We start from the raw sequence: 25,236 nt of genomic DNA on the forward strand, positions 1-25,236 counted from the left end.
AAATGGGAAGGGGAGAAGAGAAGCTGCAGAGGGAAGGAGAGGACTATTAGAACAATATTTCCCAGTTCTCTCTGGGAACACACTCTGTTTCAATCTGTAACACACTCTGACACTTTCGGTCCGGCCACCTGCTGGCCCAGGCTTCTGCCTATTGCAAAGCCACACACGATGTCAAGACACCATGACTGCCATCACATCCAGCCACCCCATAAATACTTCCTGCACACCAAGTATATCTTGACGGGTGCCATGAGTCATTTTGTTCTGTTTGGGAGGCTGTGCATTCATGAATGACCAGTGTACTTTTCCTCCCTTGTTTGAGTTCATTTATCACTACTGAGAGAAGACTTTTAATTACATTATGAGAAAGGTTCCCCCTTTTAAAGGGTGTGCTACTCAGTGAGGATAGTCTACTCAGTTGAGAAAGGTGTGCTTTAGCTCATAGGCATAAAACATGAACAGTGAGATTTTTATTAAGGATCTAATGATCCTCCCAAAAGAACAAAAGCCAAGTGATTTCCAGTCTCCCAGAGTTCTCTATAGCAATCTTTGATAATCACTCTAAGATATTCCTCGAGAGTACATCTGGGAGTGAATTCTCTTTCTCCATAGTGATAGTATAAACTTAATAGGGTTTCTGTTGAGGTCATGACTGAGAAACCAGCAACCCAGGTTTAGCCCAAATGAATTTTGAAAATAAATCTTCCATGACTGTCAACCTTCATAACAATCTTGAAAAGAAAGATCTTGCTCCAAGCTCTACAATGCAGGCATGAAGTTTCCACATATAGTGATTTTATGAAGGTTTACAAAGAAAACCTACAGTCCATAAAATCCACAACCCTCAAGTATCATACAAATTATCCAAATGAACATTTTTAGATACAACAAAAAACCATTTAGTAAATAGTCTCACATAACTTAGTACCATTAATAAGCCTTTCTTAAAGGTTATTCAAGGCAATTTAAACTGGTGCTTTTGACTTTCTCATTTTTCAAGCCAGCTGTGCAGAAATAATTCATAAGCATTATAATGGGCTTGAAGTATGAACTTTTCTTCTGGAAAATAATCACGATTGCATCATAAAAGCTTTTGAAAGGCTTATCAAAGACCACCATTATGAGGGTCTGGTGATACGGTGTCGCTGGAGAGGCACCCTACTCTTTGCTTCTCTGCTTTTGTCTCTTCTCTCACCATTCTTCCCAGTGATGAATACCACTTCCACCTATCCCAAATCCAAGGCCAAGCTTTGGTTCAGACAGGGGCTCAAGTCTCACCTCCAAAATTTACTAGGTGTCTTACCTCCAGAATATACTAGTTGTGGGATTATGGTCAAGTCGATGGGACTTTTCTAAACCTGAGTTCCCTCATCTGAAAGGTTGATAAAGATAGAACCAACAGAGGGTTTTTGAGAGGAGTTGGTGAAAGATGACCCTTGACCTAAGGCCTGTCATGTATTAAGTGTCCAATAACTTAGATGCTTTAGTGCTATTACTATAGGAAAAATAACCACTTAGAAATGTAATGAATGAAAGAGGGAGACAGTAAAGGAGTTTATGGATGATTTTGATTATGTATGAACTTCAGAACTCCAAACACCAGCATGGAGTGATCTCCTTTCCCTTTTACCCATGTTTTCCCAAGTCACTGGCCAGCACCGGGGAGTTCCAGCTGCAGTGAATGTAAATACCATGGGCAAATACGATGAAACCACAGCACTGAAGAGATAGAGCCATCTCTCAGTGTGCCTGATCCTAAATTCTCAAGGAACATCATCTGCATTTTGCTCAGTTTTCTGATTTAGTCTGTGCTTGGGAGGAGGCAAGGGAAGAACTACTCTGGGTGAAAAAGAGCCAGAGGCCTTCCACCCCTAAGGAAGGTCCCAGTAGAGAACCTGTGACAATAACACATGTTGTAGGTATTCTTGATGGTCTAGGACAGCTTTATTTATTTATTTATTTATTTAAAAATTTTACTTATTTATTTGACAGACAGAGATCACAAGTAGGCAGAGAGGCAGGCAGAGAAAGAGGGGAAGCAGGCTCCCTGCTGAGCAGAGAACCTGATGCGGGGCTCGATCCCAGGACCCTGAGATCATGACCAGAGCTGAAGGCAGAGATTTTAACCCACTGAGCCACCCAGGCGCCCCATAGGATGACTTCATTTAAACCCATTTGTTTGAGCCTTGCAATAATCCTAGACGGTCTACAATGCTATTATCCTAATTTACCTATCCAGTTATCTATTCATCCAACTCATATGCACTGAACACTTTCTATGCAAAAGTACTGGAGGTGAAAAAAATACACACAATCTCCACCTTGAGGTTGCTTTTAATCTAGTGGGAGAGATACATAGTCAATAAATAAACCAATAAATAAACATATAATCAGGGCTATTATTCTGCTGGTACACACTGGGTGATCAGGCTTACTATTAAATATGTTAGTACCATCCCCTTATATAATTAGCAGTTATGGTTAGTGCAGTGCAGGCAATGAATATAACACTGTGATGGGGGAATTGTAGGGTGGGGAACTATTTATATAAGGATGTCGGGACTCTCTGAAGACTGGCATCTAAGCCAAACTACGAAGGACAGCATCTGGTGGGCTGTCCTTCTTTCTTTCCTACTTGAGAAGCCTGGGCCATTCAAAGGGTGAAGTAAAGAAATGACAAAAACGGGTCTATGTTCACAAACACTCACAGCAAAATACAAAATGGAAGGGAAACAAATCTCCCATCATTTGAGGTAATTATGCATCGATTGGATGAACACGTGGCAAATATTCATAGGTACAATTTACACATCAGATTAGGGTTTGGACTAGATGATCAAGACCCCTTTCAAACCTGGGATTGTATGGTTGTATGCAAACTACACGTCTCTGTGTAAGTCTTTATTACCACCATTCATGCTGTCCAGCTCTATTAGGGCATCACAGCAGCACCCCACCCAGGAACACTCTCCTTCCAGAACTGTCTGGATTCACAGGGAAGATGGGGAATGAAAAGGTATCCGCACTTAGATATCTAGCTAAGCATGACCACTTTACAGTGTTAGTACCACACCCCGTACAGACAAAGGGGCTGGACATAGAAGAATATCTGCAGTGTGGTCACAACCCTATAAAAAACATGGGTGCAACCCAAATTTTTAAGTTGTGGCCTTATGGTAGAATCTTCGGTGATCTTCACTTCATTGTTCTATCCTTATAAATTTCACCCAAATCTAAACATATGCACATTTCTCATTAAAAGTAAATGAGCATGTTTGGAAATAATAAAATAAATCCTATTTATCTTGGGAAGAATTAGAACTACCATGTGATCCAGGAATCACATTTCTGAGTGTGTGTGTGTGTGTGTGTGTGTGTGTGTGTGTGTGTAATAAGGTCACTATCTCAAAGAGAAAAGTAAATAAATGCCTCTTAATTTGCAGTGAAGAAACATTAAAATGGGGATGGTGGAAGGACTCACCAATGTGAATTCATCATGTGGTAACACTTTTGTTTCCTAATTTGCAGTGATTTTGCATTATGGCAGTCAAATAACAGCACAAGTGTTTCCAGAAACCGGGGACTATCTGCCTACAACAGCAGCAACAGCAGAGGCCACAGCAAAGCCTTTCCTGAAACTAATTCACCACATCCCTCACCAAACTTCAGCAGCCAGATCAATCGATGGTCACACCCCCTCTCAGAGAGCTGCCCCACCCTCCAGCTCTGAACTCCCAACCACACACACAACAGTAAAAACTCTGGTAACAACGTCCTTGCTAACTACAAACAGCATCCCAGCTACCAGCCCGACAACCCACACCCTAGTCACAACCTTGGCCACACCCAATAACTCACACACAGTGGCTTCTCTCACTGAAGCTACAATTGGTCCCAGTGCAGCCCCAGGTTCACCGCCAACTACCTTCCCTCCATTGGCCCATACGACAGGAACAAGCCCATCGACTGTCAGCCACACAACTAGGAAAGCCACCCAACCCAGGAACCAGACCGCCCTTCCAGCAACCTTGTCCACCCCACCGCTTAACAGCACAACCAGTCACCAGTCTGCCCAACCCAGTCATGCCCCAGGCCCAACCACAGCTGCACACAATACCACCCACACGGCCTCACCTGCCGCCACAACTTCCGGGCCCACTCTTGCACCTCGGCCTTCGTCAGCCAAGACTGGAATGTACCAAGTTCTGAATGGAAGCAGGCTCTGTATCAAAGCCGAGATGGGGATAGAGCTAACAGTTCAAGACACAGAGTCGGTAAGTTGGGGCCATAGGACTGTAACACTGCCTTCAAAAAGTGTGAGGGAGGGTGTCTTGCTAAGAATAGACATTCCCCCTGCATCTTGTGTCTTTGAATGAAATAAATAACTACAAGCTCCTCTTTCTCCAAGGTGCTCCATGAAAAGATGAATCTGTTTTAGAATGCATATAAGAATAGAAACTGGTAGCAACTGGCTAGTGGAGGGAGCACACCAAAATCGTAACCATGCACACCTCTCACTTTTAGCCAACGTGGGCACGGTGTTGGAGTGTGCTCTGCATTGACCCCAGCCTGGCCCTGCCCCTCCTGTTGACCTCAAGCCTCAGCAACTCTCCTGTGAAGGGAAGGCCTTGACTCACATGGTCTCCATGGTTCCAGCCAGCTGTGACATTCACATCAAAATTCCCGGTTAACAAGAGGATTAGAAGAGGTGGGGGTGGGGTTAAAATTATTTAATTTACTAAAAGAATCGCCATAAAAATAATACTTTCTCTTTTTTTTTGGCACAGGTTTCATTGAACTTCCACATTCAGGTTTTCATGTGAAACAGAAGTACATTAGACAACAAGATCTTTCCTTGTAAAACTCGTAACACACTTACCTTGTAATGTGTTTAATTTAACAAAAATTAAATTCCATGCAGTGTATCAGGAACAGACTGGCTATAAATGAACTCTCAAGGAACGCTTTCTGTGGGAGAACTTCTTCTTTGAAAAATCTTTTGAACATAGCAGTTTGGAAATGAGAGAGATTTTCTGGGGACTTGGAAGTTTTCAAGTGAACTCTCACTAGACTTGAGTTTCAGGCTCACTAACTAGCTGTGCTTCTGGTTCCCAAGCTAGAGTTTTCCTTGAAATCTCATTGATCTGATGATTTTATCTGGTTTAGGTTTTTTCACCTCAGAGATACTTCAACATTGACCCCAATGCAACCCAAGCCTCTGGGAACTGTGGCTCCCGAAAATCCAACCTTCTCTTGAATTTCCAGAGCGGATTTGTGAATTTCACATTTACAAAGGTGAGGACTGAGCTCCTTCATACTAACAGGCTCTAGCATCGCTTTCCCTTTCCCTCACCCTGGGGCCCAGTGGTGCAACCCCACACTTCACTTTAAGTTCCAAAGGAAATAGATCTCAGAGCCTTTTGAGACATTCCCTGATAAGAATGAGGGGCATGGAGATGGAGAGGAGGGAAGTGTCAACATCTTATGTTTGCCTCCTAACCCCTTCAGCCTCCTCTGTGCAGCCCAAGAAGGGCTTCAGTGCCTCTTAGGGGAGACTTGGCCTTGGGGAACCCAGCCACAGGTGCCCTTTGCAAACCACCCAAAGGAGGAAGTTAAACAGATTAACAGACCCACTGAAATTCCCAGTGAGCACACAGAAACAGGATTATTCTCAGACCAAAATCAAATGTCATGATGGGTTCTTTCCAACTGCAGCAGGAAAGATTCAGGGACTAACCGGGCACTGGATTTTCCAGACCATAGTACAAAAGGGGTGGACCACAGAGTGGGGTGGAAAGACTATGGACATGAGGTCAGAGAGTCTTGGCTGAAATTTGACTCTGTCACTTGTTCTCCTTGTGACATCAGGCAGGCAACTTAACATGTCTGAGCTTTATTTGAATACTTGAGAAATGGGGGAAGGGAATTAAAGATCACCTCTGTAAAGAACACTTTCAGTAGTTGGAAAGTAGATGTTCAAGACCAGTAGCTATGATTACAATGACTCAAGTGGGTGAATGTCTTGGGGATACAACGTTGGTCATCCCACTCTCAAAGGAGAGACTTGTCCCGGATTCTCCCAAAGTATCATTCAGATAGGCCAGGTAAGAGCTGGAGAGGTGGTGCTGAGAGGATGCTGACAGCTGGGACTTGGTATGGGTCTCCTTCCTACCTGTTGAATGTGACCCCTGAATTTAGAAGGGTCTTGGGTACCAAAGCTTGGAGAGGAATGAGCATAGACATTGGCATGAAACAAGTCAAGATTGGCTCTCAGTCATAACATTGATTAGCCACATGATCTCGGACTACTTGGGGCATGTTTTCTCATCTATAAAATGGAAATAATTACACCTCCTTTAGTGGGACCCATGGGAGGGTCAGAAATGGTATATGTAAATTGTCTTGCACGGTGCTTGGCACATAACAATGTTCAACAAAGGGTGTTGACTTTCTTAATTTGGTGTCAAAGACTTTATCCTCCTTGTGCATATGGTTCTCCTTAAGGTAGAGGTGCACTGGAGAAGTCAGGGGTTTCCTTTCAGTATCAAAAGAGAAAAATGTATTCTCTCACACCAGAAGAACATTCTGGGAATAATGTGTGCTCTACTTCGGGACAACTGAGGTTAAACCTACAGAAGGGTCAGGAATTCTTTTAAAGTTGCTTCAGCAAAAGGGCGGAGGGTATAGGTACAAGCATCGGTGCTTTAGTTCAGGGCTTGATTCCACCCAGACTACTGCCTGTATGAGCTTTTGGTAAGCATCAAAGCCCAGCATTTGTCTGTAGCATGCTGTGCCCACTGTCTTAGGCAGGTCTGCAACCAGGAGTTTCTTTGGCACCTTTCAATGTCTCTTTTTGCTCCTTTCCTCTGTCTCCTAATGCCCTCTCTGCCTGCCTTTCCAATGCCTTCAGACTGGATTCTGTTTGATCAAACTCCACCCAAGGGTTGAGCCCCTGTCTTTCTGGAAATCTCTGTGCCTCCAGAGGTAGAGGCAGGAAATGAGTTTGGAGATGGAGCTAGAAGCAAGCACCAGCAGGGTTTTCCTCCCTCCACTCACCTTCTGGAAGGAGCAAGGAAAGCCACTATCCATGGCCCCAAGTTTGTAATAGCTGCTTTGCCTGAGTTCCGCCAACCAAATTCACCTTATTTATTTCATTCCCTGGCACCAATTCCTCAAGCAGCTGACCTTAGCTTTATTGCAAGAGGAAAGCAAGGAAGATTATAGAAAGCAAAAGTTCCCACCAGCCTTAGTCCTTTTGGAGAATTTCCACATTGTAAAAGAGAACTTGTTTAAGCCAAAATAGTGACCACAAGTTCAAAGATCACAGGGGCTAAGTATAGAATTGAAAGAGAGAAGTAGGCCAGTAATTTTTTTTTCCTTGAAACAGGCAGTCATTTTTTTCTCCCCACTTTTGATGACGACTTCACCTTCCCATTAAGTCTGCCTAAGAAAAACATTGGAGGATTGAGATGATGGAGGCGAGCCTCAGAAATGAGGAGACACGAGGGAGGGGTAGGGAGTCCCAGAGATGCCAGTGGCTAGGCAGGCATCACTCTCTGGAGGCTCTCACTGTCTTTTATGGTGGACATCCATTCTAGATGGCTGGGTATACATTCCGAGTGGCTGCTGCCCTATTATGTCAATCGTTAAATATTTTACATATCATCTCTCTCAGTTGGTCACCAGAAACCAGTGTTGTAGATCTTCTGACTGTTCAAGACAAGGCAGAAATCCAGATCTTTTTATCTTTAAATGCTGGCAACACGTTTTTTGGAAAACTTCAACAAAGCTAGCCAAACAGAACACAGTGGTAAGCCAGATTTGGCCTGTGGACGTTCTGCCCTAATAGGTGGTCTGTGTGAAATGCATTTAGGCAGGAAAGCCATCTAGTTTCTTCCACAGGAGAAATGGTCTTAGCAATTCTGTCAACCACTTTCAAAATGTTGCTACCCTCTAGACCAGTGCTTCTTGGTAGCAACAGTATTAATGTTTGGCTCCAGATAAGTCTGTGGTATCTTGTGCCTTGTGGGATACTGAACAGTATCCCTGGCCTCCTACTTACTAGATGCCAGTAACAACACCCAGCCCCATTTGTGTCAACCCCAAATGTCTCCAGACATTGCCCAATGTCCCCTGGGGGAAAATCACCCCTGGTGAAGAATGACCAAGTTAGAGAAAAGAAGAGTCTTGGAAAATAGTTTGTGTTAGTTATGACATCATAAATGTTATAAATGAGAACCAAGTTGGAGAATGGTAAATGGATGCTGGTAAGCAAGCCTAAATTAACAAATTACTAATGGGAATTTACTGAGCACTTATTGTGTCCTGAACACTGAACCAGACATTATGAGAAAAAATAAAAGAAATATAGGCAATAGTTCCAGGTTTCAAAACATAGACAATAATATGTAATTTTTTTTTACTTGAAATACTGCCAGTGACAGAAATGTAAAGAAGTCTGTCTCCCTAACTGTCTCTTGATGTTGTTCTGTCAAGACTTAAATTATCCATGTCATTTCTATGTGACCACGGACAAGTCACTAGCTCTCTTTCTGAGCCTGTTTCCTTCTCTGTGAGATGAGGCCAACCACCTCCGGTTTTGTTAGGTTGCTGTGAAGGTGAAACAGGCTAGTGTACATGGCAGTGCAGAGCGTGGTATCAGGTCCCTAGCTGGGTTAGGAGTGGTGGGTTTTGTTTTTTTTTTTTTCTCATTTCTCTCATTTCATTTTTAAAGAACGGAAAACCTTCCCATGTCAGGGTCTCATTTAATTCAGGTCACAAACTGAAAGTTGTTCAGGCTCTCCAGGTGCAAGATAAATAGACCTCCCTTCCCCCACACCCCACAATGTCCTTCCTGCTAGGTTAGTTTGTTTCAAAACATCTTTCAGTAACTTAGTGTAGAGTTTATTTTTTCCAGCTCAACACTACCCTTTTCTCATCCACCTGGCTGTCAGGACAGCTCAGTGAGGCTTCCATCCCTGACCTGGGGATGAGACATGGGAGAAATCAGTGGGAGGGCTGGGGGCAGAGGGAGGGACACCCAGCCAGGCAGCGTTTTGGCCAGACAAGGTCTGGAAAGCTAATGCTGCCCAGCGCCATGGTGTTTACCCAGAGCCTTGCAGGGGTATTTGGAGCCCTCTTAACTTAGAGACTCTGGAAAACTGTTCTCAGTGTTCAAATATTTAAAGCTTCCCCAGTATGCTGTATTATTTCATGCCCCGTTTTCCCCTATGCTTCCCCTCTGTCTGAAATGCCCCTCTCACCCTCAGCCCCTTTTGCACTCATACTTTAAGATGGCTCATAGATCTTTACCCTGTGGAGTCTCCCCCACTGCCCCACCCCTCACCTCCATCCCAGGTAAAACTGGGAGGCTTTCTTCCTTTGGTTTCTGGACCCTGCATTGATGGTTCCCCAAACTCCATTAATGCACTCATTGCACATTTTGCTGTCTTAAAGGCATGTTTGTGATTTACTCACGGTGCCAAGCCCTGACTTTGTACATAAGTATATCTTTAGCAAATTGTTTGATGAAGAAATGAATCAATAAAGGAATGAATCTGAATTTCACAGGGACTCTTGGCCAGGCTGCCAAAAAGTAGATCGGCAGCTCCAAAGAGACAGCCTCTTTGGCTTTCCCTTGGCATATACAGAGCAAAGGTTTCTTGACATAGTCGCAACAATGCTGAGCAAAAAAGGCCTGATTGATGTTGAAGACAAAAATCCACATCCTGAACATCGGTGACTATGAAACTCCCACAATGCATTTTGCTGACCTTAGGGAGAGGACCCTGGGCCTCAAGGTCATTGGTATGCCTCCCGGGATAGGTTGATTGACTGGTTTGCTCTGGACCTAGTCCTTTGCTGAGGAGGCTGTTTAGGTCCCTTGGGGAGTTAGGGACCCTCTGATGAGATACTGCTGAGCTCTTAGATACTGGAGATGAGGAGCCCTGTGTCATCCTTCCATCAGTTGAGTGGTGAGCTGGGACATGTGCCAGTGGTCTATTCCCATGGACACACTGTAAGACCTGAAGTACCACAGCTCGCTCTTAGGAGTCCTTAGCCCCTTTTGGCAATCCTGATAGGTGCACAAAGGATTTTCACTTTGTTTTCAAGAATCTGACATGGTTCATCTTTGTCACTTTCCAACCTGAACCCCAAATGCAAAAAAAACATCTGGCAGAGAATCACTGTGTGGGCATCAAAGGAGAAAGCAGATACTACTAACTACATAATGTGCAGCATGTAAATACCCTGGTGCTTTGGGTTAAGTGTGACATCTGCTTGAGGCTCCTTCCTCTGTGCCCACCTGTCTCCCATCTCCAGAGCTGAGGTTTCACTGTATTTCTTTGATGAGTAGGGCTGTCGAAGCTTAATTTGCTTGCTCTCTCTTTCCATCTATGGTAGATCTGAGCTCTAAGAAATAGACAAGAAAGGATCATTTGAGCTCAATGAGAGAGGTTTACTGGGAAGGGGCAATCTAATTTCTTGTCATCATTGTGAAAAACACTGGTTAAAATTTGAGTGAAGACTCTGTGGTAAATTTTTTACATGCATTCCTTCATTTAATCTTCACATCCAACTAAGAGGTGAGTCCTGTTATAATTTTTCCCATCCTTTTGAATATGCAAAAAAATAAAATTTTTGGAATGCCCACAAGTATTTGACAACTCAAACTAGGATACATGGAAACAAAAAGATATTTTTAAATTGGTATTTAGAAAGTCTTAGCAAAACTTTGTCTTCCCAAATAGGAGATTAACTGCTCTCTTTATAACATTTTTAAAATTATTTTTAAATCTTTATTTAAATTCAATTTAGTTAACATATACTATATTATTAGTTTCAGGGGTAGAACTTAGCAATTCATCAGTTGCATATAACACCCAGTGCTCATTACATTAAGTGCCCTCCTTGATGCCCATCACCCAGTTACCCCATCCCCTGCCCCCCACCTCCCCTCCAGCAACCGGCAGTTTGTTTCCTAGAGCTCAGCATGTTTTATAGTTTGCCTCCCTCTTCTTCCTCTTATTTTTCCTTCCCTTCCCTTACATCCACGTGTTTTGTTTCTTTTTTTTTTTTTTTTAAGATTTTATTTATTTATTTGACAGAGATCTCAAGATCTCTCTCAAGTAGGCACAGAGGCAGACGGGGAGGAGGGGGGAAGCAGGCTCCCTGCTGAGCAGAGAGCCCCAATGCAGGGCTCGACCCCAGGACCCTGAGATCATGACCTGAGCCAAAAGCAGAGGTCCAATCTCACTGAGCCTCCCAGGCACCCCAAGTTTGTTAAGTTCTTTACAGATTTTAGATACTAGCCCCTTATCAGATATGTCATTTGCAAATATATTCTCCCATTCCGTAGCTTGCCTTTTAGTTGTGTGATCTATTTCCTTTGCTGTGCGAACCCTTTTTATCTTGATAAAGTCCCCACAGTTCATTTTTGCTTTTGTTTTAACCAACTGAAAAATGAACTGCAACTTTGTTTTTCATGGATGGTGGGGACCAGGAGTTGACAAGCTATGGCTCCCCAGACCAAATTCAGTCTGCCTCCAAAAAATGTACAGTTTGCAGCCTAAGAATGACTTTTACATTTTTAAATGGCTGCTGGGGGTGGAGAATATTGCATGGCACATGGAAATCATATGAATTTCAATTTTCGGTGTCCATAAATGAAGCTTCCTGGAATATGGCCACACTTGCTTGTGTACGTGTTGGTCTGTGGCTACTTCTGTGCTACAACGGCAGAATTGAGTGTCAACTACACAGAGCCAGGAAGCCTAAAATATTTACCATCTGGCTCTTTACATAAACAAACTTGCCAGTCCCTTTTATAGAATAAACTTCAGCCCTACTACCATTCAAATTATGCCAAATTCTGAACTTCTGAGTTGAAAAAGAAATGCCTTGCTCTAGTTTAAATAAAAGACAATTTCGGAGTTTCTGGCTGGCTCAGTCCTTGGAGTGTGTTGCTCTTGATCTCAGGGTCGTGAGTTCAAGCCCCACATTGGGTGCAGAGATTACTTAAAAAGAAAAAAACAATTTCATTTCTATTATCTTATTTCTATTTCTATTCTAAAAGTTTACAGAAAAAGTGAGCACAATTGTCTAGATAAGACTCACTTGGTACCAGTAGCATAAATTTTACAAAATTTGGAATCTCAACGGAGCTGTCTGTGCTTCTATTTACATGAGTTCACCTAACAAATGTTTTTCCTTTATCTTAACCGTGGACATAAGCACAGGCCCAAGAAGCATTTGGCTAATAGAAGGAAACCTGGATATGGGCTCTGGACTCTGTCCTGTTGCATCATTAAGGTGAACTCATAGTGGGGTGCCTGAGTGGTTCAGTTGGTGAGGTGTCTACCTTCAGCTCAGGTCATGATCCTGTGGTCCTGGGATGGAGCCCTGCATCAGGCTCCCTGCTCACTGGGGAGTCTGCTTCTCTCTTTCCCTCTGCCACTCTCCCTGCTCATTCTCTCCTCCTCTCTCTCACAAATAAATAAATTTAAAAAATCTTAAGAAAGTTGAACTCACAGTGAATGTGAGCACTCTGCCATCTGCTTTGGAAGGTCTCATTTTTGGCATTAGCCCTATACAGTACTAGTTCTTGGGGGAGCAGGAATGGCCCTTCCTGTCAGGACTGGATTCATGAGCATGTGACTTGAGCAGTCAGCCGAGCCCATGTGTAGTTTAAGCGTGGTATCATTTCTTGAAATTCTTCAATGATTTTTGAGCAAGAAATCCTACATTTTGGTTTTATAGCAGGCCCCATAAATTTTGTAGCTGGTCCTATTTCTGATAGATGGTTAAATACGGAAAACTGCATTACAGGGAATGGGAAAGAAAGTTCTTGCACAACGAATTTTTTTTCCATACCCACACATCCTATGGAAGAAAATGTAGGGCAGGATCCTATAGACCAGATTTTGCTTTGTGTCACCTACAAACAATGTGAATTAGAGGTAGATGGTTAACTCGTCTGAGCCTCTGTTCTCAGATGCAAAATGGGATGATAATATTTATTCTGTCCCAGGGGGGTGTTGTGAGGATCAAAGGGGGCAATCTAGGTGACAGCATGCCCTTAGTAAATTGTGAAGCCTTTGTAGAAACACAAAGCCTTTCCTTTTTTTTTTTTTAATAAAGATTTTATTTATTTATTTGACAGACAGAGATCACAAGTAGGCAGAGACACAGGCAGAGAGAGAGAGGAGGAAGCAGCCTCCCTGCTGAGCAGAGAGCCCGATGTGGGGCTCGATGTGGGGCTCGATCCCAGGACCCTGAGATCATGACCTGAGCTGAAGGCAGAGGCTTAACCCACTGAGCAACCTAGGCGCCCCACACAAAGCCTTTCCTTATGTGAGGATAGATCAAGGAAATGCCACAAAAAGGAGAAGATTCCAGGAGGTCCCCTATGGAACTCAGAGCTGGTCTTATCACTGTTCTCCTGCTGCTCCTTAAAGCAATCTCTCGCTGCAACCCATGCAATTTCAAAAAAGAAAGTCACACTCATGTCACTGTCCTGCTTAAATCCCATTGGTGGACTCCTCTCTGCTCTTAGGATAGGGCAGGGTCTTGGGGCCTGAAGTACAGGTCTCTTATATGCTAAAAAGGACCCCAAATAAAGAATAACCTGAATAAATGGTTTGTGAAAGTGACCAAAGAGGGGCCTGGCTCACAGATGTTCTCTCTAGAAGAAATGGATGGGCCAAGCACATTGTTCACCTTACCTTTGAGAACCAAGATTAAGTACCTTGAAGGAAGGAACCAGGTCTTACTCTTCTTCCAGGACCTAGAGCAATGCCTGGTTTGGAGAGGATATAAGAGAAATTAAATGCTAGACATGGAGACAAGAAGCTTGGGGTCATACCTTCCCCTGCCACCTATTAGGGCTAGGATTTTGGGCAAGTCAGTGAGCCTCTATTTCTTCTCAGAGTTGCTGTGAGGATTAAATAAAACATGGCAGAGAAGTGTCTGCTCCAGTGCCTGGCACAAGGTAAGAAGCCACTATATGGTAGGTGCTATTCAATGAATTACAGGCTCTAGACTTGAGTGTACCAGTAGCAGTTACCTTACTTAAACAGCTTGTATTTTTAGAACCCTTCATCATTTCATCTACAAATAATACACAAATGGACTGAATGTAGTTGAGATTATTACTGTTAAATTTCTTTATGACTAAACCTAGAACTTCTAAAGGTAATTCAATTTCAGATTCTGATTTTCATTGCTCTACCATTTCTTCACCTCTTACTTGTGGATAATTTCTTTCTTTCTTTTTTAGAGATTTTATTTATGTATTTGAGGGGAGAGAGAATGAGAGAGAGAGAGCATGATGGGGGGAGGGTCAGAGGGAGAAGCAGACTCCCTGCTGAGCAGGTAGCCTGATTCGGGATTTGATCCTTGGGACTCCAGGATCATGACCTGAGCCGAAGGCAGTTGCTTAACCAACTGAGCCACCCTGGCACCCTTGTGGATAGTTTTCTAATGAATGTTTACAAATAAGAACTAAATCGCCTACTTTAAAAAAAACCCGAAACTTCCTTTTTCAATTTACACTTCCATATCTCATTTCAGTTCCCTTTACTATTTCATACCCTTAGTCTCTCAGGAGGTTCTAGAGCTGTTTTGTAATGGTTTGTTTGTTTTGTTTTTCTGAAAGGACAATCCTTGAATAAAATGTAGAACACTGCTTAATATTTCTGAACATAACCTCCTGGGGTCCTCTTTTACAGAATATCCAGATATCTCAGAGTAAACCATTTCTTCTCAGAATCCCTCATGGTGGCCCCATCTAACCATACTGGAGATATGAACCCTTTAATCTGTTTAAAGCAATTGATAAATTGCATGAAAAATTTTGCACACACTGTTTATGAGAGTTTATGAGCCCCATGAAGTCCACCCATGGTAGCCTTAAAGATGAGTGGTCTCAGGGCACCTCAGTGGCTCAGTCAGTAAAGCAGCAGACTCTTGATTTCAACTCAGGTCGATCTCAGGGTCATGAGATCAAGCCCCACATCAGGCTCTGCGCTAAGCATGGAGTCTGCTTGGGACTCTCTCTCCCTTTCTCCCTCTGCCCCTCCCCTTTTTCTCTTTCTCTCTAAAATAAATAAATACATCGTTAAATGCTGAAGTTCTTTATGCCTTTAAGAAAAAAGATGAGTGGTCTCCATTTGAATCTCTACCCTAAGATATTCATTACTAGTAAAAGCTTAATGTTTACCCCTCCATGCTCTCCGCCTTCCAGACATATATGCATTTTAACAGGAAGAAACTTGGTCTAATTGAAGGGACTCTAGACCGGGGGAATTTGAATTTCAGGCTCTAGGAACAAGTATGGAGTAGAGAAATTCGGGACCAGGAGTAAGCCATTACTTATTATTTATTTGTTGTGTGGTATCTCCACTTTTTTGAAGCTTCTGATACAATTATGGTTCTGTACCCACAGACCCCCAAATGCCCATATTGAGGATTGAATAGCTGGAATCCTACCAGAACAAAGTTTATAAACCAGGATCATAAACGGAAAGACAGAGTGCCCAAAGGTTAACACACTGCTGTTTTACAGGATGAAAACTCGTATTACATCAGTGAAGTGAGAGCCTATTTGACAGTCGCAAACCCAGGTAAGCTGCTAGAGAAGGTCACTCCACTAGCAGTGACACTGTGCCTCGGGTTAGCTCGTTTTTCAGCCCATTGAATTTGCTCATCTTTGATGCTGCTTTGGAGAAGCCAATGGAGAAAGTAACCAGGAGAAGGCCATGCATCTTTGTATGCTTCCGTTTGCTCAGCTGCCTGTGAAGAAGGGGGGACTACGTTATGTCGGAGATCGTTATCAGCAACTCGAAAGAGTTGAGTGACTCTGGGGCAGATTTGCTAGTGATGGTGCAGTTTCTTCAGTACTCTTGGAATCATGCATTCATTCTACAAAAGTGTGGTTAGTGCCAGCTAGGTGCAAAGCCCTGTAAGAGGCAATAGAAATGCATATTAGCCAAACATATGGTCCCTGCTGTCATAGAGCTTACATTCTAGAAGTGGGGAGGGGACCACAAACAGGCACATTAAATTATAACAGTTAAGTAGTATTAAGTCCTATGAGCAAACACAAGCAGGTTGGGGTGGGGTGCAGAGGACTGGAAAGATATTTTTAGGTAGGGCTTTTGGGAAGCTCTCAGGGGAGGAAGACCTCTCTGAAGAGGTGAGGCTTGAGCAGAGAGATATCCCCATTTGGGGGCATGTGGGCCTGGGGAAGGTTTTTTTCAGGTGGCAGGAGCAACAGATGCACAAGCCCTTAGAAGCCAGCTTGCACATAGGTTCAGAGAGCGGCAAGTGTCACATGTCCCCAAGAGAGCGAGCAGAGCAACAGAGCAGGTCTGACGGACACCCGGGCCAGAACATGTAGGGCTTCTGCGTGAGGCAAGCTGAGGACTTTTGATTTGAGTTTAAAGTGTGAAAGGATGTCAGTGGAGGGTTTGATGTAGGGAAATGGTATATCAGATTTACACTGATAAAGATTCCGTTTGGTTGCTGTATCGAGAATGGCCCACAGTGGGGCCAGTTGAGAGAACTCCGGTAAGGTTCCCATCCAGGAAAGTAATGCTCCCTGTCCAGTGGGGGGAAATTTCTTAGGCGACTCAAATGTTTCTCTTGAAAGCCCAGAGTTTGATAGCAAACCATTGCTGGGCACCTCCTCTGTGTCACTAACTGTACAAAGTTTTCATGTCTGTTTTCTCCTTTTTAAAATTCTATCTTATGACGTGCTTAAGCTTATCTTATTAAGGAACCTACGCTAAAGAAACTTGCCAAGAAATGAAAATGTCGAGAAATGTCTATTTAAAATATAACATATTTTATTGATATTGTTCAAGAGGATATTATCCATGATTATTGTTTAAAAGTAAGTAAGATGTCACAGTTGAGAATTCACTTTAATATATAGTACCTCTCTTAGACGACTGTACTCACAGAGGCTGGGGAATAAATATTGTGCACGCTAACAAAAATTAGCTAATGTTATCACAAGGTATGGATGAATTTTAGCCAGGAGTCGGGTAGTAATGTCTCAAGAGGCAGGGAAAGGGAAAGTGAGACCAGAGGCTGAGTTAGAAGCTGAGAAAGGGGATGAAACAATTTAGGTCCCCCAAATCCAGGCTCAACAGAAGCAGGAGGAACTGTAGGAGTCACGATGATGATAATTTGCACGTCAGCGGTGGCGGTGGTGGTATTATAACAGTAGTCAGTTGTAATTACAGTGGTAATGACTGTTGTAATGTTAGTGGGAGTGATCGAAGTAAACTACCCTGGGATATAACACATGATATAGCGGTGTCCATGGATAATTCAGGGCATCGTGTAGGGCATTTGAATGTACATATGCGAGAGTCTAACCACTTACTAGCTGTAAGCTCTTAGGCAAATAAATATTTTCAGTTCTCTGACTCTCCATTTCCTTGTCTATAAAATGGAAACAGTAGAACCGATCTCAAAAGATTATATGAGAATTAAACAGGACAAGGGTGCCTGGGTGGCTCAGTCGGTTAAGCGTCTGCCTTCAGCTCAGGTCATGATCCTGGGGTCCTGGGATCGAGCCCCACATTGGGCTACCTGCTCAGCAGGGAGTTTGCTTTTCAACCTCTGTGCCTTCCCCTTCTTGTGTGCTCTCTCAAAAAGAAAAGAGAAGAAAGGAAAGGAAAGGAAAGGAAAGGAAAGAAAGGAAAGGAAAGGAAAGGAAAGGAAAGGAAAGGAAACAAAGAATTAAGCAGGACAGTGCCTGCAGAGTACTTGTGTGGTTATTCCTGGCACATAGCAAGGAGACCCTTAATGTGGAAGGCTACCTTAGACACGGGCAAACACACCCACAGAGGCAGGAAAGGAGGGAGACTTTCAAGCCCCCTCATTAATAGCCCATGGGTATTCCTTTCAGGCACATCTTTGATAAATTCATGAAGGTCCATAGTCCAGTCCTCAATCGTGAGAGCTGTCAGCAAGCACCCCCTACATCTCTTCAAGGAGACATTTAAACCAAGGTCATGAAACTGATGTATAAAATCAAAATCTAAACGTGTGTGTTTATCATGCAACTATTTCTTATGGTAATTGCCAAGGAGACTAGACAGTTGGGTCGTCTGGCCAGTGAAATTTCTCCCATTTAAGAAGCCAAAGTATAATCAGAAGGGTGTAGGATGAATGTAGCACTAGAACAAATGGAGTTAATTATATGATTAAAATGTTTAACCCCACCTGCCTTGAAGCATATGCTTCCTTGAAAAGGGTGTACCTCTCCTAAAACAGCAGCAGTCCCTGAGCAGGTCTTTCTCTCCCTGGCAGCACTCGGGTAGACAGAGATGGGCCTCTCCCTTCTCTGTGTCCCCATGGATGGATATAACACCCCTCCAAATGATGGGATCAGCCTGTCCTTTTGCTCTATTAATACAGTCTGGTAACATGCAGATGCTCCACTTGGTGACTGCACACGTCTGTTCTGGTTCACTAAGGGTACATGTGATTGTCACAGAGAGCAATCTTACTTCTCTTATTTCTGAGGTCTTTGCGGGCACTTCTCTGTAGTCCCTAAGCACTGACAATAGTCCCCACCAACTCTGCCCCCAACGATTCAAGACAACTGAAGAAAAATTTCCTAAACGTTCTCATTTCAATGTTATCACATTCTAATTTATGTGAGTTTGCCCGACATACTACATAATACCAGAAAAAAAGTCCCCAAAGAGCACCAGAGTGGGTCTTCATGAAGAGAAGGCAGAACCCCTGAGAGCCACATCTTAGTGAAGGCCATTGAACTGCATATGGACCCCTGGTAACAGCTGACACTCAATGGATATATGCCAACAAGTGTCTATATTTCATTTTTTGTGTTTTCAGAGAAAATTTACCAAGGAATGAAAAGTTCTGTGGTGATGTTTGAGACTGTGGTTGGGCATTCCTTCAAATGTGTGAGTGAACAGAGCATCCAGATGTCAACTCACCTTCAACTGAAAACAATGAATGTCCAATATCAAGCCTTTGATTTCGAAGATGACCACTTTGGAAATGGTAAGTCAAATCTTCATCATGTCGCAAACAAAAACTTCGGAGACCCAAGAGTAGTTTCAAATTGTTTTGTGTGTGTCTAACTGTCAAAAGGGACAAGAATCACATGAACTTCCTACAACAGTATGGTTCCACGAAGCTCTTAGGGCCGAGTTTCTCTAACTTTCCCTCCTGCCATTCCTTTGAGTGAATACCAACCTCAAAATTGGACACTACCATGTTCATGTCCACCAGTCTCCCACAGCAGGATACATTCTCCTTGCATGATGTATTCTGACTCCTCAAGTGTATTTGGAGACTTTAAAGATCCTGAATAGTAGTAATATCTAAAATTCAAGATTTCAGAATAGATTTTTTTTCCACTTGCAGAGGGAAAAAAGAAAGTTGCAATAGTAATGTTAGCCCCCCTCTTCTCAATTACGAGCTTAATTCCCCTGGCTAGAGCTTCCTTATAGTTGGTGTTAGTTTCTATGCAACTTCTGCTTTGAGTTCTAACCACTACAGAGAGAAGCAGGTCCTAGGCAGAAGGCCAGGGACAGATGAGGGTGACTTTCTGAAAAAGCCTTTTTTTCCCTTCTGGGAAAATGGGTTACAGGATTGCTACATATGTCCAGGAATTGAATTTCAGTTTCTAAAACATTCCTCTCATAATAACTAAGAACATTATGAGTACCTCTCAATTTTCATAAATAGATTTAGTTAGAAGTTTAGCTGTAAATTAAATTTCTGGAATGTGAGTCCAACTTCTCTTAGTGTTCCATTATAAACTTGAAGGTGTCGACAAAAACCTTCTGATACACTCTCTGGGAGGCACTGAGCAGAGGAAGGATTAAAGTGTCGCTGGCCTTGGATCCCCTGATTTCTGTAGGTTTTGTCTGGAGTCCTCAAACCTCTGCCACCATTTTGGACCTTAACCACAGTGCTAAGATAAAAATATTAAAATTTCTTAGTAGGTGTGGCCCTACAAAATGTGGCACTTTGTCATCTCGTCTCAAAACTTCCAATTTGGGGAAACTTACAAATTCATGATGAGGGTTTGAAAAGCCTCTGTAATTCATCATGTGGTCTTAAAAAATAAGGTACACACTTGCTCTTCCTCCTCCTCCAAACCTCTGTGAAACAGGAAGTGAGCAGGTGGGAAATCGTGTAGTGGCAGAGGTGAGAAATAAAACCTTTCGGCACCATACACCTGGCCTCTCCTAGCAGTGCCCCCAAGGAGATATAGAAAATTTATCTTTTCGTTTTTTCCTGCCCTTCCTCCCCCTTTCATATAATTCTCAACCTCCCACATTCTTAACCCATTTTAGAGAGCTAAAATCCCAGAGCCTGTAAAAGGTTTCTCCAGTACCTGGAGCCCCAGGCTATCCACCAGCAACCTTTAAGAAGCAGAGTCTGGATAAAAAATCTTGGCCATGCAATTTGGGGCAGGTCTCTGTTGCCAGAGGTGGGAAAACTTGGCCTCAGAACTTACCTGGGGTTACAGGTCTGATCCTGACTCTCTGGACCAAACTGACGTTTCCCAAAGTTGGACCTGCCTCCTAACGGCAAGAGAATCACCTGGGCCCCACCTCCAATGCACTGAATCATAATTTCCTGGGTGTGGGGACAGGGTATCTGCAATTTAAGTGATCACAACCACTGCACACTTCCGATCATCGCATTGACTTTTCCCTCCTCGTTTTCACCTATCCATGTCTGAGGCAGCTGTTGGGAAGCCCAGAAGCTCCACCTTTCCCCCTGGGTTTCCTTCTCTGCATGGCTGAGGCAGGCAGGGGCAGTATCACTTCCCAGCATTGCGGCCAGCCTATAACACCTGTTATCTGACTTCAATTGCAGCGGATGAATGCTTCACTGACAGAAACAGGAGAGAAAACCCTGTGGCCGTGGGCCTGAGTATCGCAGTACTGCTTGTCGTTTTGCTAACAGCATGTCTCATGGCCAGCAAGAGGCCCAGTAGAGGATATGAACGCATGTAAAGCCCCACCTTCTTCAAAAGTCGCAAGGTTAAGGCCTTGGGTATTCTGACTTCATATTCAGCCTGAAGTGAAGGGATCAGTTTTTCTACTTGCCTATCCAACCCTCCCAATCTGATTAGGAAACCTGGTTTTCCGCTGCGGGGCCATTGAAAGGTTACCTAAAAGGTAGCCTCCATCCACTTTCTCTTGTTGGCACAGGGAGGCTGTGCCATATGGGCTTGAATTCCACCCTCTACACCTGATAATACAGGGCTGGCTTGGAGAATTAGGACAAGAGGCAGGGACATGAAGAAGGTGCTTGGGAGAAGGAGAAAGCAAATACCTAAAGGGAGAATGATAAGAAACATAAGAAACATGATAAGACATTTTCAAACTGCACTGATTTTTCTTACACATTTTTAAGAGTCTCAATATCCAGTTTTTAAAAAATTACAGTTATAAAAAAATTCATTTCAAAATAGATTCTAAAGTGATTTTAAACTCCCGGATTTTGCCCAATTCCTGGTTTACTTGAATTACAGAATGGTGTTAATAGAATACTGTTTTTAAAAAGACATTATATGCTATTATAATGTAATACTAGTAAAAAAAAAATAGATAACTTCCCAACGTTTCATTTAAAAAAAAATTTTTTTTTTTTTTAATGTAAAGCACCCACCACAGATCTTGGCAAACAAAAGAGGCTCCATAAATTTTAGTTCTCCAATTTCTTCACCTTCATTTATTGTCTGTCTCCTTCACATTTTTTTTCTGCTTTGTCTCTGTTTTTCTTTGATCCTTAGTCTATCCTTGCAAATTTGTTAATTTGGGCCATTGTGGGGAGGGGATGTAGGCAAGCATCAAAACAATCAGGAATTGCAAAGAGAATAGGTAGATCTATCCCAGAGTATTACCCACTTTCCTCTTAAGCAAACATTTACAAAAAAAAAAAAAAAATCATAAACCACGAGGTTCCTGATTGGGAGAGATTGATATGTGGAGGAAAAATTCTATCAAATATGGCTTGGAATGTTATTCATGATTTTCTATTACATTGTTTAAAGAGGAGAATTGAAGAGGCACCTGGGTTGCTCAGTCTGTTGAGCCCGTGACTCTAGATCTCCCCTAAGCTCTTGATTTCAGGGTCCTGAGTTCAAGCCTGGCCTTGGGCTCCCTGTTGGGCACAGAGCCTACATTTAAAAAAAAAAAAAAAAAAAAAAGGAAATAGGAGAATTGAGGTTTTTATTTCCAAAAAAAGGGAGAGTAATGGGCTTCTGGGTGTTTTTAATTGCTTTTACTAACAGAAGTGTTCTTCTTTTTCTTTATTTGCCAGAGGTGCCATTCATTGTTTTTAATAGGAAGTTTATGAACCTTGGCAACAGCTCCATAACCTCTGCTTATCTAGGGCATATTCTGGCTTTCTCTGGAAGGATTTTAGCTCTCTCCACTTTCTTAGAAGTGAGGGGATAGGGAGGGCACACAGCAGCTTCAAGAGAGCTTTAAGAGCCCCTAGGACATTTGGAGTGTTAGGACATTCCTGTTTCCTCCTTACAACAGGAGGTGTTGAGGAAAATCTGGGCTGTGCAAGGCCCTGGTGTTTCCCAGAGTGACTCAAGCTTACCAGGAAGGGCTTGCTTTTGGAGAGATGCCATCTCCATCTCCAGCAGGACCTCCAACAGGTCCCTCCAGCAGCCATCCACAAATACCCGTCTCCCCACTCCCCTTTCCAGCTCTGTCTCAAGTGTGCTCAAGAGCTTCTATACCAAGGAGCATGAGTTGCTTATTCACCGTGCCACTGACCAGCCTGTAGAATGACTAAAGGAAGGTTACTCTTCGAGTGTGTGGAAATGTCCATGGGAAGGGACGTGGAGTTAAAATCAAGAAGAGAGGGATAAGGCAGTTCACATAAATTCAACTTTCCTTTCTACCATCTTCAGTGAGTTCTTTGGGGTGACAGCTGCTGCTTGGAGTCCTGTTATCAATGAATTAATATTCTAGTAAGCAAAAAAGAGCAAAGGTTTCATTTGGAAGACTAGTAAATACACCCCAATGCATTCCTGCCCCGCAGTTCTGCCCACTTTCTGTAGTGATTTCTGGGGAGGGTCCCAGATTGCAACTGCGACAAGTGGCCTCTCCCGCCCCTGGGTTCCTCTGGTGCTGCCCCGGAATCCTACTCTCACAGCTGTAGTTCCAGGGGTCCCAGGCTTACTGCAGAGCGCGCCTGGTCGCTTTCTGGGATCCCCCCGACCGAAGCCCTAGCCGTGGGGGGGGTTGCTCTGTGGGCCTTTCCAGCGGCTGTGCTATCCCCTTACCTTTAGCGCACCTGCTGCTTGCCCGTCCTGAGGGTTTCAACTCCATTTTTCTCTTATGCAGAGGGTAGAGAATCCTGAATTCACCCTTCCCAGTACAACCCACCTAGGGATAATAGAAACCTTCAGGAACGCCCAGCTAGAGATAATGTATCCATTGTTAATTTTGATGTGTTTCCCTAGCATGAATATTGTTTTATAAACTGGAGCATACAGAGTACACAATTTGGAATCCTTTGTTACGTGTGCATCATAAGCATTTCTCTGTGCTATTAAAGGTGCAAAGTGTCATTATTACAGCTGCTATGAATACGCTATCAACATCCTATAATAATTTACTTAATTATTGTGTTGTTGAGAATTTTTATTGTTTTTAGGTTTTCACGAATATGTGGTGATTAAAGAATTACACATGAATTAAAAAACAGACAAGACATTGCTTAACAGATGTGTATAAATGTGTGCCTGAATTTCGCTTTTGCCTCATAAACTGTTTAAAATGGTTATAATTTATTCTGCAGTACTGATTCTTAATTTTTAAGAAAAAGTGGAAACAAAAGAAATACATGTAGATGGTTTAAAGATTTTATTACAGAAATATATGAAAAGAAAAAGCAGAGCTAAAATCGTGACTAGAATTTCCCTCACAGAATTTCCTTCCTCATTATCAAATAAATTGGGGTCGGGGGGGGAGTGTTTAAAATCATCAGTGGCAGTCAAGATATAATCTAATGCAATAAACTTTTAAAACTGGTGAACAAAAAAGAAAAAAGATTCAGAAGAACAGTTGAGAGGACAGCAGAGCTGGGCTCTGGGCACCTGTCCCCCCAAGTATACTCACCAGGAAGCCATATGATGAGAGAAAAAAATCTCTTCAACACTTAACTACCATTCCTAAAACTGGAGAGAAAAAGACTGGTTATTTCATCTCTTCTCATCTAGGAGTAGTGAAAATGGCTACTGGGAAGAGGAGGCAGAGTAAACACAGAGACTGATGGAGGTGAACTGGGGAGCCAACCCCAGATCACTGGATATCCCCAGGATGTGGCTAAGTCCCAAGGTACAGAAAAGAAGATAGACTCCAAATAGATAGCTCAATGGGAAACATTAACTGATCTCAGACACAGTGGGAAGAAAAGCCCTAATTTACCCGAATGATATTAAAGGTAACGCAATGTCCTGGATGAGATGCTCAAGGATGAGCCGAAAAAGACTGCCTGGCTGGTCAGTCAGTGGAGCTGGCAACTCTTGATCTGGGGTTTGTAAGTTTGAGTCCCATGTTGGTTGTAGAGATTTCTTAAAAATTAAAAACCTTAAAAAAAAAAAAAAGGAATATGCAAGATAAAAACAAGTTCTATGACCACTATGCAACATTACTGCAGCAAAATAACATAAGACTTATATTAGATCAAAATATGGCTGTAGAGTTTAAGTTTTGCAAGATGAAAAATATTCTGGAAATGGGTAATGGTGATGGTTATAATGAAAGAGTGGGGTGAACGGGAGATTACACTCCTACAAGTGAACAAATTGGGCATCTGCCCTCGGTGCAGAGTCTGTTCAAGATTCTCTCTCCCTCTCCCTCTTCCTCCCCCATGCCCCTTCCTCCACTTGTACTCTCTCTCTCCCCGAAAAAAAAATAAATTAAAATCTTCAAAATGTATTGTTAAATGAAAAAAAGCATAATGTACAATAATAGTGAGAAAAGGAGGGGGTGCCTGGATGGCACAGTTGTTAAGCATCTGCTTTCGGCTCAGGTCATGATTCCTGGAATCGCGCCCCACATCGGTCTCCCTGATCTGCAGGAAGCCTGCTTCTCCTTCTACTCCCCCTGCTTGTATCCCTCTCTCACTGTCTCTCCATCAAAGGAGTAAATAAAAATCTTAAAAAAGAGAGAGAGAAAGGGAGGAAAAAATATACTTTGATTT

The 25,236-nt window shown here is 42.9% G+C and overlaps 1 protein-coding gene across 4 annotated transcripts in view; it reads left to right on the forward strand.

The window, feature by feature from the left end:
* The window catches only part of LOC111150860 (lysosomal associated membrane protein 3), a 35,750-nt gene that overhangs the window by 3,492 nt on the left and 7,022 nt on the right, over positions 1 to 25,236 (forward strand). The window contains exons 2-6 of one of the 4 annotated variants that reach the window (XR_002640824.1): positions 3,529 to 4,274; positions 5,167 to 5,295; positions 15,566 to 15,623; positions 18,877 to 19,047; positions 24,251 to 24,368. Coding sequence is in view for 3 of the 4 variants with exons in the window: in XM_022508513.1 (XP_022364221.1) it covers positions 3,529 to 4,274; positions 5,167 to 5,295; positions 15,566 to 15,623; positions 18,877 to 19,047; positions 20,881 to 21,020 (1,244 nt within the window). In the remaining variant the exon portion in view is untranslated. Of the gene's footprint in view, positions 1 to 3,528; positions 4,275 to 5,166; positions 5,296 to 15,565; positions 15,624 to 18,876; positions 19,048 to 20,880; positions 21,592 to 24,250; positions 24,369 to 25,236 lie in introns of those variants that run through there. The other 3 variants (XM_022508513.1, XM_022508504.1, XM_022508524.1) reach the window with 3 other exon arrangements.

Source organism: Enhydra lutris, unplaced genomic scaffold (genome assembly GCF_002288905.1).
Source record: "Enhydra lutris kenyoni isolate GAN:26980312 unplaced genomic scaffold, ASM228890v2 scaffoldscaffold2, whole genome shotgun sequence".
NCBI lineage: Eukaryota > Metazoa > Chordata > Mammalia > Carnivora > Mustelidae > Enhydra > Enhydra lutris.